Raw genomic sequence first — 13,167 nt, forward strand, 5'->3', positions numbered from 1 at the left:
CTGCCTTCCAAACATGAAAGCCCTATCGTTATACATTTTCCCTTTTTATATTTCCTTAGTAAAACTTATTTAAAGGTTTAACCATATTGCATCAACATATTATTTAAAACAATACCCACATACATATGTTATGTTAGTTAGGTGTTATCGCGTACACCCAGTATCAGCTAATGGCCGCGTTCAGCAGAGTAACATAATTACTGATCACAGTTGGATTAATATTCAGTTATCATGTTTATTCAAGTTTAAACTGCACCAGACATTGTTTAAATGTATATATGAAAAAAATTAACCTTATTCATGGACTTATAACAAAGGTTCAGTTATTTCTTACCAAAATTTCCGCAGCAATTTATCATGTATCAAGACAACGTAGCGTGCCTGTTTACTAATAATGATTCTACAGAACTGTTGTAAAAATTCCACAGTGATCAGGTATTATATTGTTCTGCTGAACACCCCCAACATTTTATTTTTTTCGGCATAAATATTCTAGTGGATATAACGTATAAGAACGTAGAGTTGTGTTTCTTACATTCCAATAGTTTCTGTGTTAAGAAAAACGTTAAATGACGATATCGTGACAGATTTGTGGGGGATTACGACGACACCTTTTCTGCTTCCGGTAAATATCTCCTTCTTTTTTGTTTCGCTTCGTTGGAGGAGGTACGTGTGCTCTTTGAATGATCTTATATAATCTGGAATAATATATATATTTACAATACAATCTTTTAATATGCTATGAATTACGTACCTGTTTTGCCAGAGTTAAACTTATTTATCTATCTTTTATATATATAGGAGTGAAAATGGGTCGCCGACCAGCAAGATGGTATGAATATTATTTTTTTTTATGTAAAATAAGAGTTTATTAATGGTGTTGACTATTTTCAGTTACCGCTATTGTAAGAACAAGCCTTATCCAAAGTCTCGATTTTGTCGGGGTGTACCTGACCCCAAAATTCGTATATTTGATTTGGGAAGAAAAAAGGCTACCGTTGAAGATTTTCCCCTGTGTGTTCATTTGGTTTCTGATGAATATGAACAGCTGAGTAGTGAAGCTTTGGAAGCTGGCCGCATTTGTTGCAACAAGTATTTGGTCAAGTACTGCGGAAAGGACCAGTTCCACATCAGAATGCGTCTGCACCCATTCCACGTCATCCGCATCAATAAAATGTTGTCATGCGCTGGAGCTGATAGGCAAGTTTGTGAATTTATATCTAACTCTTAACTATTAATATTTGATTTATCTTCAGGCTTCAGACTGGAATGCGAGGAGCTTTTGGAAAGCCACAGGGCACGGTTGCCCGAGTTCGCATTGGTCAGCCCATTATGTCTGTCCGCTCAAGCGATCGTTACAAGGCTCAAGTTATTGAAGCTTTGCGTCGTGCGAAGTTCAAGTTCCCTGGACGGCAGAAGGTCAGTAAATATTTTTCTTTTATTGAGAATAATCTAAAGTGAGTCACAAAAGTATTCCTTGCGAGGTACCCTACGAAAAAATACATGTTTCTTTTTAATGAATATGTAACAAATTGATATTTTTGATCATACAGGTTATTATTTTTTTTGTTTTTTAGGAAATTAGCTTTATTGCTGTTTTTTTTGGAAATTACTAGAACTACAAAATATTGTCTGACAAAAGTATTTCATTTTTTGTTTCGGCATTAAACATCTGTTTTTCTTTTAAATTTATTATTTTGTATGCGAGCCAATGCGTCTCGGCATTGACTCCACTAGTTTTCGGCACCTCACTTTGGGTATGGTCGACCATTCCTTCAGGAAATCTTATGTTCCTGGACTTTTAGCTTAAGATGGGCCCAATGATTTTTAATAGGGTTGACGCCTGGCGTCTGTGGAGGAGTTTGAATTTGCTTGGTGTTGTACAACAGCCACGTCTTGACTTTCCAAGCCGTATGTTTGAGGTAATTGTCCTGTTGGAAATTGAACTTGTTGCCTTCTAAACCCATTTTGGTGGCACTGGAGTGTAAATTTTCCTTTAATGTATTGAGATATCCTTCAGCGTTCATAATTCCGTCTATAAAAACCAAGTTTCCAACTCCACGAGCGGACATGCGGACAAACTAGTACGGAACCACCGCCATGCTTCACCGATGGTTTAACACTTTTTAAATAAAATTCTTCACAGGGCTTTCGCTACACGTTTCCTTTATCAGACCCGAATATATTGAATCAAACAAAAACGCCTATTCGGCACACTTTATCAAAATCGAGCAGCTAGACCTAAGCATATTGAATAGCAGAGTGCTGAATATAACAAAAATTAAAAAATTGTATTTATTTAGTAGATCGTATAAAGCATTTTCGTCACAAAAGATGATACCAGAACATTAATTTCCTGAAGGTGCGATTGTCACAAGATTTTTACCTCGTTAAGAGGTGATGTGGAGCGCACATGTAAAGATTTTATCACAGTGTAAACGGATGTTTTCTTAAGAAGTTTATAACGCAGAGAAGGAATAAGAGTCGTTTCGTTAGGCGTACAAAGTATTTCGAAATTCCTTTTTACGATATATAGCACAAGCCTGTAGCTTTAGTAGTTTACTTAAGTAGTTACGGGTGTACTAAGTATTGCTATTTGTAGCTGTTTTTCCGCCAAACTAACGAGTTTTTCCAAAAGTGGTAAAACCAAAGATTCCTATAGTAAGCTGTTTGACATAGTCTTAAAATTCCAGGACCTTCAAATAGAGTTTGGATACGCACAAAAAAGGTCAATGCGCGGGCAGTGTTCGATGGTTTGAACAACATTTTTGTTGATTATTAACTTTGAAAGGATACTTTTTACAACAAAAGTTGAGGAATCTCAAGAGCTATACACCTTAAAAGGTAATTTAAAATCGCTAAAGCCGTTTTTGAGAGATCAAAAAAAATCTGAATTTACATAAAAACCTTTGCCCATAATTTTTAAACTGTGGTATTTATACAAATCATGTTAAAAGGCTTGCAAAGCATTTTGAAATACCTTTCTAACAACATGTAGCACAAGCCTGTAGCTTTAGTAGTTCACAAGTTACGGGTGTACAAACTAGCTAGTTTTTCCAAAAGTGGTAGTACTAATGTTTCTAATATTGAGCTGTTTAACATCGTCTAGAATTTTCGGGACTCAAAAGTAACGTTTTGGGACAAACTGACAAACAAAATAAAATCTTCATTTTGAGAAGTGCCCTAATATCTTGTTTGGCGTATTACTATTGAACGGAGAATCCGATTTTGACAAATGAGGTGTCATTCGACGCGTATTTTAAGTGAGAGTACTAGTAGGTTAATAGCGGGGTGTATCTATCACCACCGGCCCCAACACATCAACTTTTATAAATTTACAAGTTTACACTTTTACGGCTCTTTCTCCCAAACCAATTGATATGGCATCCTTTTAGTTTTTGCAATTCCTTTCGATTAATGTATCATTCGTACCTTCGCACATCCTCCTGGTGCGTGTCGTCACTACGTGGACTACCGTCCACAGTGATTCGCTTTCATCACTAAATATTACTTGTTCCCAGTACTCAAAGTTCCGGTCTAAACACGTTTGAGCAGCGAATTCCGTTCCCTTCGAAATTTTGTTAGAGATTTACACCAAGAATGACAGTCCCCGAATTCAGTCCTTAAAATAAAAACGCAACCAAAATGAAAAAAAAATAAAATAATGCGCTAGCCCCAAAAAATACTACAAAATACAAAATTCGTGTGTGCAACAAATTCTTTTGTGAGCAGTCAAAACTTTTATGGAAAGCGTTTTCTGCTCGGTTTTTTTTCGTCATATACTTCACAAAATATGTATCTTTGGAAACATAAACCATTTTTAACATTTTAAAATGGTTACTTATTTAAAATTGGCCTTTTTCTCTTAACCCTCTGCAACGAATACTTTTGTGACTCACTACTGTAGTCGCCTTCGCATACGCTCCTGGTGCGCTTCGTCACTGCGTACAGTTGCGGTCCAAATAATAGTCGCTCGGAGAGTTTTTACTCAATATTTTTTCTTTTTATTAAAATCCAAATTCATTTTTTCACATTAGTAACTGTAATTATCTGCTCTCTAAGAATGTGCAGTTAAGTTCGGTTTGTATTATTGGCAGCTCTTCTACAATGGTTAGAAATGCTATTGAATATGAACCAGCATATTGAATATGAATATCGACCAAAGTTATTGGACAAAAGATCAGTGGGTTGCTTAGCAAGACAGTCAAGAAACGAGCCTTTCGCGTCTGCTGCATCACAAAAAAAATCATCTAACTTAAATGTAAGTTGGTTACCATTAAGAAGGAGGATTAGAGATAATGACCTCATTTCAAGAAGTCCAAGAAAATTGCCTTACTCACAAAAAGTATAAAGTTTGTCAGAGAGGCCTTGAATTGGCCTTCGGAAAAGTGGTGGAATATTTTGTGTTCGGATAAGTCCAAAATAGTTTTGTTTGGAGACCGAGGTTCTCGGCAGTTTGTTAGACGACCACCCTTATGTGCTTTTCACCAGAATATACCCTAAAAACGGTAAAGCACTGTGGTTCTTTAATTATGATTTGGTCGAGTTTTTCATACTGTGAAGTGGGCCAAAAAATTGGGTGGACCGATGTGTATACGTCACCATTTTAAACGGCGTGATGCTCCCATAAGCCTCCGAGGACATGCCTCTTGTTTAGACCTTCCAACAGGATAACGATACCTAACATACTAGTAAACTTGCTAAAGAGTGATTCGCAGTCAATCAAGTCAATGTCATGGAGTGGCCCGCACAGTTTTTGCAAAGTTTCACTACTACTATTTCTAAAAAATCTTATTAACTATCCAATGTTGTTTTTTTTTTTTTATCTACTATAATTTGAGTTTCAATGAAAATTAAAAAAATTGTAAACGTTTTTAAACTTTCTTTTTGGGTTGCTAGGAAGCCTCTGGGCACCATTTTTAGTTTTTAAGAAACGAGAAAATTTTTTGACGTTTCAACAACAAAGAAAATGTTATATTGTGAACATAAAGAAATATGCATTTATAGTCAAAAAAAATATCCCCTAGACTGCAATACTTGGGTCCATTTGAAGACCGACCGTTGTTGTTGTTTCATCCTAAGAAATAAAATCATAAATTTCGAAGAACAAAATTTTTGAAATCGCAGCATATAAAGGTTTTTAAAGCCTTTTTTTTTAATTTTGCAATTTTTTGTCGCTTATGTTTGCTATTCTTAAGACAAATGTACCTTAGTTATAAGACCGTCTGTACTATGGGCGTAATCACCCTTTATTTAGTTACTAGATATGTAACCTACCCTACATACTCTCTAAAACCAATATTTCAGCAAGGGTGTCAAACTATTTGAAACTTATAGTAAGCTCTATAGAGTTAAGAAGGCTGTACCGTTTCATACATCAAAGCTAAATTCATAGTCAACTTTCGTATTCAGAAAAAAGTGTTTGTGCAAACACGAATTTATGAAATAGGCATGACATTAACACAGTAATATACGCAATATAATTAAAACTTTGAAAACGGTGTTACAAACATTGACTTTCTAATAAATGCAAGTGTATGAAACTTCGGCTTACCGAAGTTAACTCCCTTTTACTCTACGAGTAACGGGTATAACAGGATTTGTCGGAAAGTATGCAACCCAATAAAATATATGATTATATTCTTGATCCGGATCACAAGCCGAGTCGATCTAGCCATGTCCGTATGAACGCTGAGTTCTCTTGTACAATCTGCTACTCCCTTTAGCTGAGTAACGGGTATCTGATATACTATGTTTATGCTAAGGGTTCCATGATTTCTTAAAAGCGTGAAATAAAATTTGCTCCTGTTTATGCGACACAGCCGAATTCATGCTTTTTATCAATCTCAGCTGACAGAGATGACGGACTAGTGGAAAAAGGTGTTAGCGATTATAAAACCGATTATTTTTTTCGATTCGCATGAAATAGTCTTGCTTGTATTAAAGATAAAGTATGTGCAAGCCAGTATAACATTTTTTTTACCTTCCTTCCTTTCCATTGGCACTGAATGAACAAAAAATTTGTTAAATGTAAGGTGTATTCATGTATTTATATCGATCTGGCCACTCTGATAATTGTACAGAGTTACCGGAGTTTAATTGTGACCATTTCACGCACTCATGTTGAATTCATATACTATGTTTATGCTAAGGGTTTCATGATTTCTTAAAAGCGTGAAATAAAATTTGCTCCTGTTTATGCGACGCGGCCGAATTCATGCATATTATCAATCTCAGCTGACAGAGATGCCGGACCGGTGGAAAAAGGTGTGAGCGATATTTAAACCGAAAATTTTTTCGATTCGCATGAAATAATCTGGCTAATATTAAAGATAAAGTGTGTGCAAGCCAGTATAACATTTTTTCTACCATCAAAATAAAAGATAAAAACTAGTTTCCATTGGCACTGAATTAAAAAATTATTTGTTAAAAGTAAGGTGTATTTATATCGTTCTGGCAGCTCCGACAATTAAATAGAGTTACCAGAGTTTAATTGTGACCATTTCACGCTTTCAGGTTGAATTCATAGTGAACTTTCGTTTGTTGCCGAATTCACGAAATGGCGTTTATGCACACAAGAATCGGTTGAAATCGCGAAATGAAAGCGTGAATTCGGCATCGCATAAACACAGTAATAGTCGAGGGACCTGCACGTATAAAATCGAAAAACCTATTATAAACACAACATTGAAACAAAACTTAGATACAACAGTTTTAATTATTTATTTTTAAATAATTTAGCTGTTTTTTCCTGTTGGGTACTTCAATATTTTAGCAAATATGGATAATAACAAAAAAGAATGACTGAATTATGGTGTTCATTGAAATAGCAGTATTAAAAGAAAAATATGATCAAATTCAATATGGCTCATAAATAACTTAATCCTACTAAATATCGATTTGATTACGACCAAATATTTTTTTGTATAGCTTTTATTGGCTGTTACAGGCTAACACCTACGTGGCATGGAGTCCACCAAGTCCTTGCAACGTTTGTGGGAAATCTGACCCCATCTCTTCTGCACAACTTGCCAAAGCTGCGGCTTACAAGTCGGGGATTTCTTGGCAACATAACGCTTATGACCCTCGAAAAGTTCTCAATCGAATTTAAATCCGGGGACTGTGCTGCACACGGCATTACGTCAATTTGTTTTTGGCTAAACCATTCCTTTACCAATTTGTTGGTGTGTTTAGGATCTTCGGTTCATAATTTATGGCGTTGTAAGCCATATTGGCTAGACATTTTAAGGGACAATGAATATATTGATACGTTTTGCCCTCCTTTCTAAGCTCAATCAATTTTTCCTTTCTCCCTTGAAGCAATGAGGTCCTCTACCCACTAAAGTTAATTTTTTTCTATAGGTTTAGTGTATTATGGTTCAATTTATAATAATGGTCTTCATTAAACCCAATTTTTACCAAATTACAAAGATTTTCGGAACTTTTCCTGAAAGAAAATCAAAAACTGATATTTTAGTGAACAGCCAAAATGTTGTGTCCGTGTGCTAAAATATGGAAGAAACCCAAAAACAGACCAAATCTAATGGGGTTTTTGCTTCTTTTGTATCTCTATGATCCATTATACAAAAGAAATGTACTAGCGATCAACTAACGAAAAGGACTATGCTAATAACCCGTTATATAGTTTCGCTTCTGTCGCACTGCTATTTTAATGAACACAGGTGTATGTACGTTAGTAATCGTATTATCGCGTGCCGATCGCATAAGAAAGATTGGTTGGTGATATGCAAATATGCAAGATATTCGAGACTGAAAAATATTTGAAAAGTTTTAAAGTTAGCAACATAAAACTTAGTAAACAGTATTGTTCAGTCTATAACCTGATCAGGAAAAAAAATCTTGCTGATCTATCAAGTTATTTTTCTATAATTTGTTGTTATTTTATTTTTCTGTTTTGTGTTCCCATTAAAAAAATTCCAGGTAACGAGTATTTCTTATTGTTATACCCGTTACTCGCTGAGCAAAAGGGGAGGGTATATTGCATTCGTAGACAAGTATGAAGGAAGGACGGAAGCCTTTCCGTTCCTATAAGGTATACATATTCTTGATCAGAATCACTGTCTGTCTGCTTGTCCGTATAAACGATGAGATACGGGAAGTTATGACTAACTGAGGTAAACCTGCTTGGACACTGCTGATAGTGGTGGCAATAGAAATGTCTTGGCATTTTATTCAGAACTAAATTAGTTGAGGCACAGGCACTCGACTATATCGTTTCTTGTTTTTCAAAAATATCTACAAATATATTTTGTTTTCATCTTTATACACAGAAAAAAAAGAAAACGATTGATGTACAGGTGTGGTCTGAAGTATTTTGCCAAAACAAAAGTTAAATATACTCAAAATTTGAACTTACTTCTTAACTTTGACATCAATAGAAAGGTAATTTAAATGCCGTTTGAATGATACAATACATTTCTTAACCCATTTAGTACTTATTGAAAAGAACGAATTTGTGTAAACATCTACTTTTTAAACTTTTTTCCTCGACTAAAACAAAAATAATAGTAACTGCAAAAAGAATTTTTCAAAAATCATTTTGCTTATAAATATTTATGATTTTTATACCCGTTACTCGTAGAGTAAAGGGGTATACTTTCGTCGGAAAGTATGTAACAGGCAGAAGGAAGCAATTCCGACCCCATAAAGTATATATATTCTTGATCAGGATCACTAGCCGAGTCGATCTAGCCATGCCCGTCTGTCCGGATGAACGCAGAGATCTTGGAAACTATAAGAGCTAGGCTATTGAGATTTGGCGTGCAGATTCCTGAGCTTCTTACGCAGCGCAAGTTTGTTTCAGCAGAGTGCCGCGCCCACTCTTACGCCCACAAACCGCCCAATTCTGTGGCTCCTACAGTTTTGATGCTAGAATAGAAATATTAACTGAAATGTATTGTTCTCATCAACACCTATCGATTAACCCAAAAAAAAGTTTGCCACGCCCACTTTAACGCCCACAAACCGCTCAAACCTGTGACGCCCAGATTTTTCATGCTAGATAAAAAATTTTAACTGAAATGTTTTGCACTCGTCAATACCTATCGATTGATCCAAAAAATTTGGCAGGCCCATTCTAACGCCCATAACCCTTAAATCTGTCTGCCGCCGGTAGGTGGCGCATTTTAATCTCGCTTTGCTGCTTGCATATCTCCACTTCCCTTTGGTCCCTTTAGCTGAGCTCTGATAGTCGAGGTACTCGACTATAGCGTTCTTCCTTGTTTGCAGGTGACTATGTCGGAAAAAATGTGTATGAAAAAAAAAAAATATGGCTCAAATTCATGTTTCTAATCATTTTCAAAAAATTCATAAAAAATATAAGCAAAATTCTTTTTGCAGTTACTATTATTTTTGCTTGAAGAAACTTTTTGCATCAAAAAATTTAAGTTTTCAAGTCGAGGAAAAAAGGTTAAATAGTAGATGTTTAAGAAGAAGTAAGTTCAAATTATGATTATATTTATCTTTTGTTTTGTAAAAATACTTTTGACCACCACTGTATATTACATACATACAGTGGTGCTCATAGACTTAAGCACCTGCCACTACCTTAAACTGTTTTCTTAATAACTTTTTTGAACATATTTATTTCGGCCTTAAATTTTTACATTTTGCAACACTGTTATTTAAGCGGCTGATCACAGTAAAATTGACTAAATGTCAAAAAAGGAGTATTGCGCTCTCCTCATATACTTAAGCCACCTAGAGCTAAAACCGTCAAACTTGTGTTTTTTCCGGGAAAGTTGTGCTAGTTATTTTCTAAAATGAAATATTGAATACTAAATACGTTTCCCAAAACAATTTGACCGCTATGGCTAAAAATAAAAATACAAATCCGGCCGAAAGAAAGCTTATATGGGAATATTACTAAAAAAGCAGAAGTATTCTACAAATTTTTATGACTACATTTTTTGCGTGGCAAAGTCAGAAATGACATTGCATTTTATAAGAAAAATGGAACCTGGGAAAATATTCTACGTGTAAAGCCCAGAAAAACCACTTTAAACGTCGATAGACGGATTGCCAAAATCAGTAAAACCGATCCGTTCTTGCCTTCGACGCAAATCAGAGGCCAAATGGTGGCAGATTATGCCGTGAATGTGTCACCTCAGACCATAAGAAAACTGCTAAATGAATTCGGGTTATATGAACGCATTGCCCCAAAAAAAAAACATTGTTGTCCATTCAAAATTTAAAAAAGCGCCTTCAATTAGCCAGAGAGCATATTCAAAAAGGTCCCAATTTTTGGAACATGATTGCTTGGGGCGACGAATCCAACTTTAATGTCTTCGGGAGTTATGGTAAACCATATGTACGACGCCCTCCCAACAAACAATAGGACCCCAAACACACGAAGAAGACCGTTAAACATGGTGGCGCTTCGATTATGGTCTGGGGCTGTTTCACCGCATCGAGCATAGGTCCCCTAGTGAAGATAGAAGGCTTTATGAACGGCGAAATGTACAGGGACATCCTTATAAACAATTTATCTGAAGAATATGCCGATAATTTGCCACTTGCCTGGATATTTCAACAGGAGAACGACCCTAAACACACCAGTAAGATAATCAAGTCGTGGCTTAACCAAGAGGCAATCTTTGTTTTGTATTGGCCACCTTAGAGCCCCGACTTGAACCCTATAGAGAACTTGTGGGGAATTCTTTAACAAGTCGTTGGCCAAAAAAAACCAGCAAATAAAAACGATTTGTGGAGAATTTCGCAAGAAATTCAATGCCAAAGCGTTGCTACGCTGTTCTTAAGCAGAAAGGTCATCCCACTCAATATTAAAGTACATTTATTAAAAGTAAAAGGAATATTTTTCAACCATTTTTTTCCAGGTCGCTTAAGTATGTGAGCAGAACATTTTGGAGATGGTCACAGATTTTTATAGTTTTTTGTTGAAAACATATTTTTATAACTTGTTTATACTTCTATTAGAACACTGATATGTAGAACTAATGTGACACAAAAAATTGGGGATGTGAAATGAAAACTTTTCTTAATTTTCGATTAATTAAGTCGATTTTTCAATTGGCTTAAGTCTATGAGCACCACTGTATATATTTATTTTGATTCCTTCATGGGAACTTTTATTTTTCTATAAAGATTAATTTAGGTCCTTACATTTCGGTTCCTGACTTCAATGCATAAATTTAATAGCTTCTTAACTCTTATCTTTGTTTAAATATATTTATAGATCTATGTTTCCAAAAAGTGGGGATTCACTAAATACGAACGAGAGCGCTATGAGGAACTACGCGATGACAACCGCCTGGAACCCGATGGCTGCAACGTTAAATACCGTCCCGAGCACGGCCCAATAGCCGCTTGGGAAAAAACTCAGCGTGATGTTTATGCCTAAAATTATATTCAACTGAAATGTTGCATGAACTATTGTAATTCAAAAACAATACAGATAAAGTCTTTTTGCTGAGCCAGATATGAATGTGTTTTTAAACGAGGGAGACGAAAGAGGGTAATTGGGAAGTGTTGACAGGCATTATAATCATTATAACATCTTGTTTCCGCTTCAGCGACCGAATTCCGCTTCAACGGCTTTCTTCCATAAGCCTTATACCCAGATCGGCTAAGGCCTAATTTCCACTACGAGATATTTTTGTTATTTTCCGGATTTTTCGATAGGCAACGCGGTGATGTTTCCATTAGTAAACGCAAAGCAAGAGCTGTTCTCTGGACATGCGAGTTAAAAAAAACATTAGATTCAAATAATATAGCATTTGCACATCACATATGAGCTAGAAAACAAACAATTATTGTTATTATTTAATAACTAAATTATGTTTTAATTCCCATTAGTATATGGATAGAAACAAAATGGAAACTTTTGGAGACCTAAAGCACAGCCAAATTCGGATGTGTTTTTAAAGGAAACGTTCCGCGTTGATAGAAAATCATTTCAGCAGTTGCTGATGTATACGGTGGTGATGGTATGCAAAATTGAATTAATTTATTTTTTGAGCCGTTTTAACTGCTGGAGATACTTTGCGTTTTAAGAACTTTCTTTTATGGTATTAAGCCTAGTACTAACATCGACGAAAACAGCGAGCTAACCATAGCACACTAGTCCCTATGCCCAATATTGTTGCAAAAACCCATTATTTTTTTAAGTAAAGCCTAGTACTCAGATCGGCTAAGAGTTTCACTAGTCGAAAAATCTTATTCTTTTTAGTGTGACCGAAGTTTTCAAAGTTCACCCGCAATGCATGTGGCATGGTCTTACTGTCAAGCAGCTGGGCTTGTTGCCAAACGGAAAACAAATCAATTGGAGCAATTTAAAAAATAAGAGTCTGTTAGTGCACAAAGAAATTAAAATAAAAATAAATGAAATGCTCAACGAATGTTTTTATTTATGTAAATTGGAAGTTTAAGGCTTCCTTCTCGTCCGACGGATGCTTCGCCATCTTTCCCGCGCCATCTGTAGTCCAGCTCCGAGTCCCAATAGGCTGGACAATAATGGCTGGTGATGGCTCCTCCAGCTGTCCCTTGGCGGGCGACCTTATTTTCTCCTCCCTATAGAGGCCGGCGCGTCCTCCATCTCCGCTTTAGCTGTCAAGTAGCTGGTGGAGGTGGAGTCCTCAATGATGAGCTCGTCGGAGATTGAGCGAAGTCCCATGTTCCTTTCACTGAGATTCTCTAGTGGATCTCCTCCAGCACTTCAACTATTCTGCATATAAGTTAACAACCAACCCCCAGCTTAGGCTGAGCAGGCTAGTTCTTACTTACCTTATTAATGTTAATCATTTATCATGTTTACCATTCTCTAGTATTAATCACTTTTTATTATTATCAATATTATTATTACATTTCTCCCTCATGCATGGGTCCACCCTAATTCGGGTCCGACTTATTGGCCCTAGAGCTGAGCCAGCACATTGTACCATTCCGAGCCGTGGCTCCTTTTCATTGGCTGACAACAATCGTATGACTTTTGCAAAATGTGCAAGGTCAGCGGTCTGCCACGGGCATCCGGCTATGCATGAGCTTTTGTTCAATCTTAAGTTTAGTTTTAATTTGGATTTGAAATAAAGAGCTCCAGCTCGTTCATAAAACTCCGGCCTTAGCCGTCATATTATTTTGATTATCGAATTGGTTATCGTGCCTTAAGGGCCGTGACATCGGAGATAAGTA

The 13,167-nt window shown here is 36.1% G+C and overlaps 1 protein-coding gene across 5 annotated transcripts in view; it reads left to right on the top strand.

The window, feature by feature from the left end:
* RpL10 (ribosomal protein L10) overlaps window positions 1-11,458 on the top strand; it is a 208,065-nt gene extending 196,607 nt beyond the window's left edge. For 2 of the 5 annotated variants that reach the window (XM_070995723.1, XM_070995722.1), the window contains exons 2-5: window positions 804-832; window positions 895-1,200; window positions 1,257-1,419; window positions 11,216-11,458. In XM_070995723.1, coding sequence (XP_070851824.1) covers window positions 810-832; window positions 895-1,200; window positions 1,257-1,419; window positions 11,216-11,380 — 657 coding nt within the window. In that variant the 5' untranslated portion in view covers window positions 804-809 and the 3' untranslated portion in view covers window positions 11,381-11,458. Of the gene's footprint in view, window positions 1-572; window positions 667-801; window positions 833-894; window positions 1,201-1,256; window positions 1,420-11,215 lie in introns of those variants that run through there. The other 3 variants (XM_070995721.1, XM_070995725.1, XM_070995724.1) reach the window with 3 other exon arrangements.
* Window positions 11,459-13,167: the final 1,709 nt, after the last annotated feature.

Source organism: Drosophila suzukii, chromosome 3 (genome assembly GCF_043229965.1).
Source record: "Drosophila suzukii chromosome 3, CBGP_Dsuzu_IsoJpt1.0, whole genome shotgun sequence".
NCBI classification, from domain to species: Eukaryota; Metazoa; Arthropoda; class Insecta; order Diptera; family Drosophilidae; genus Drosophila; species Drosophila suzukii.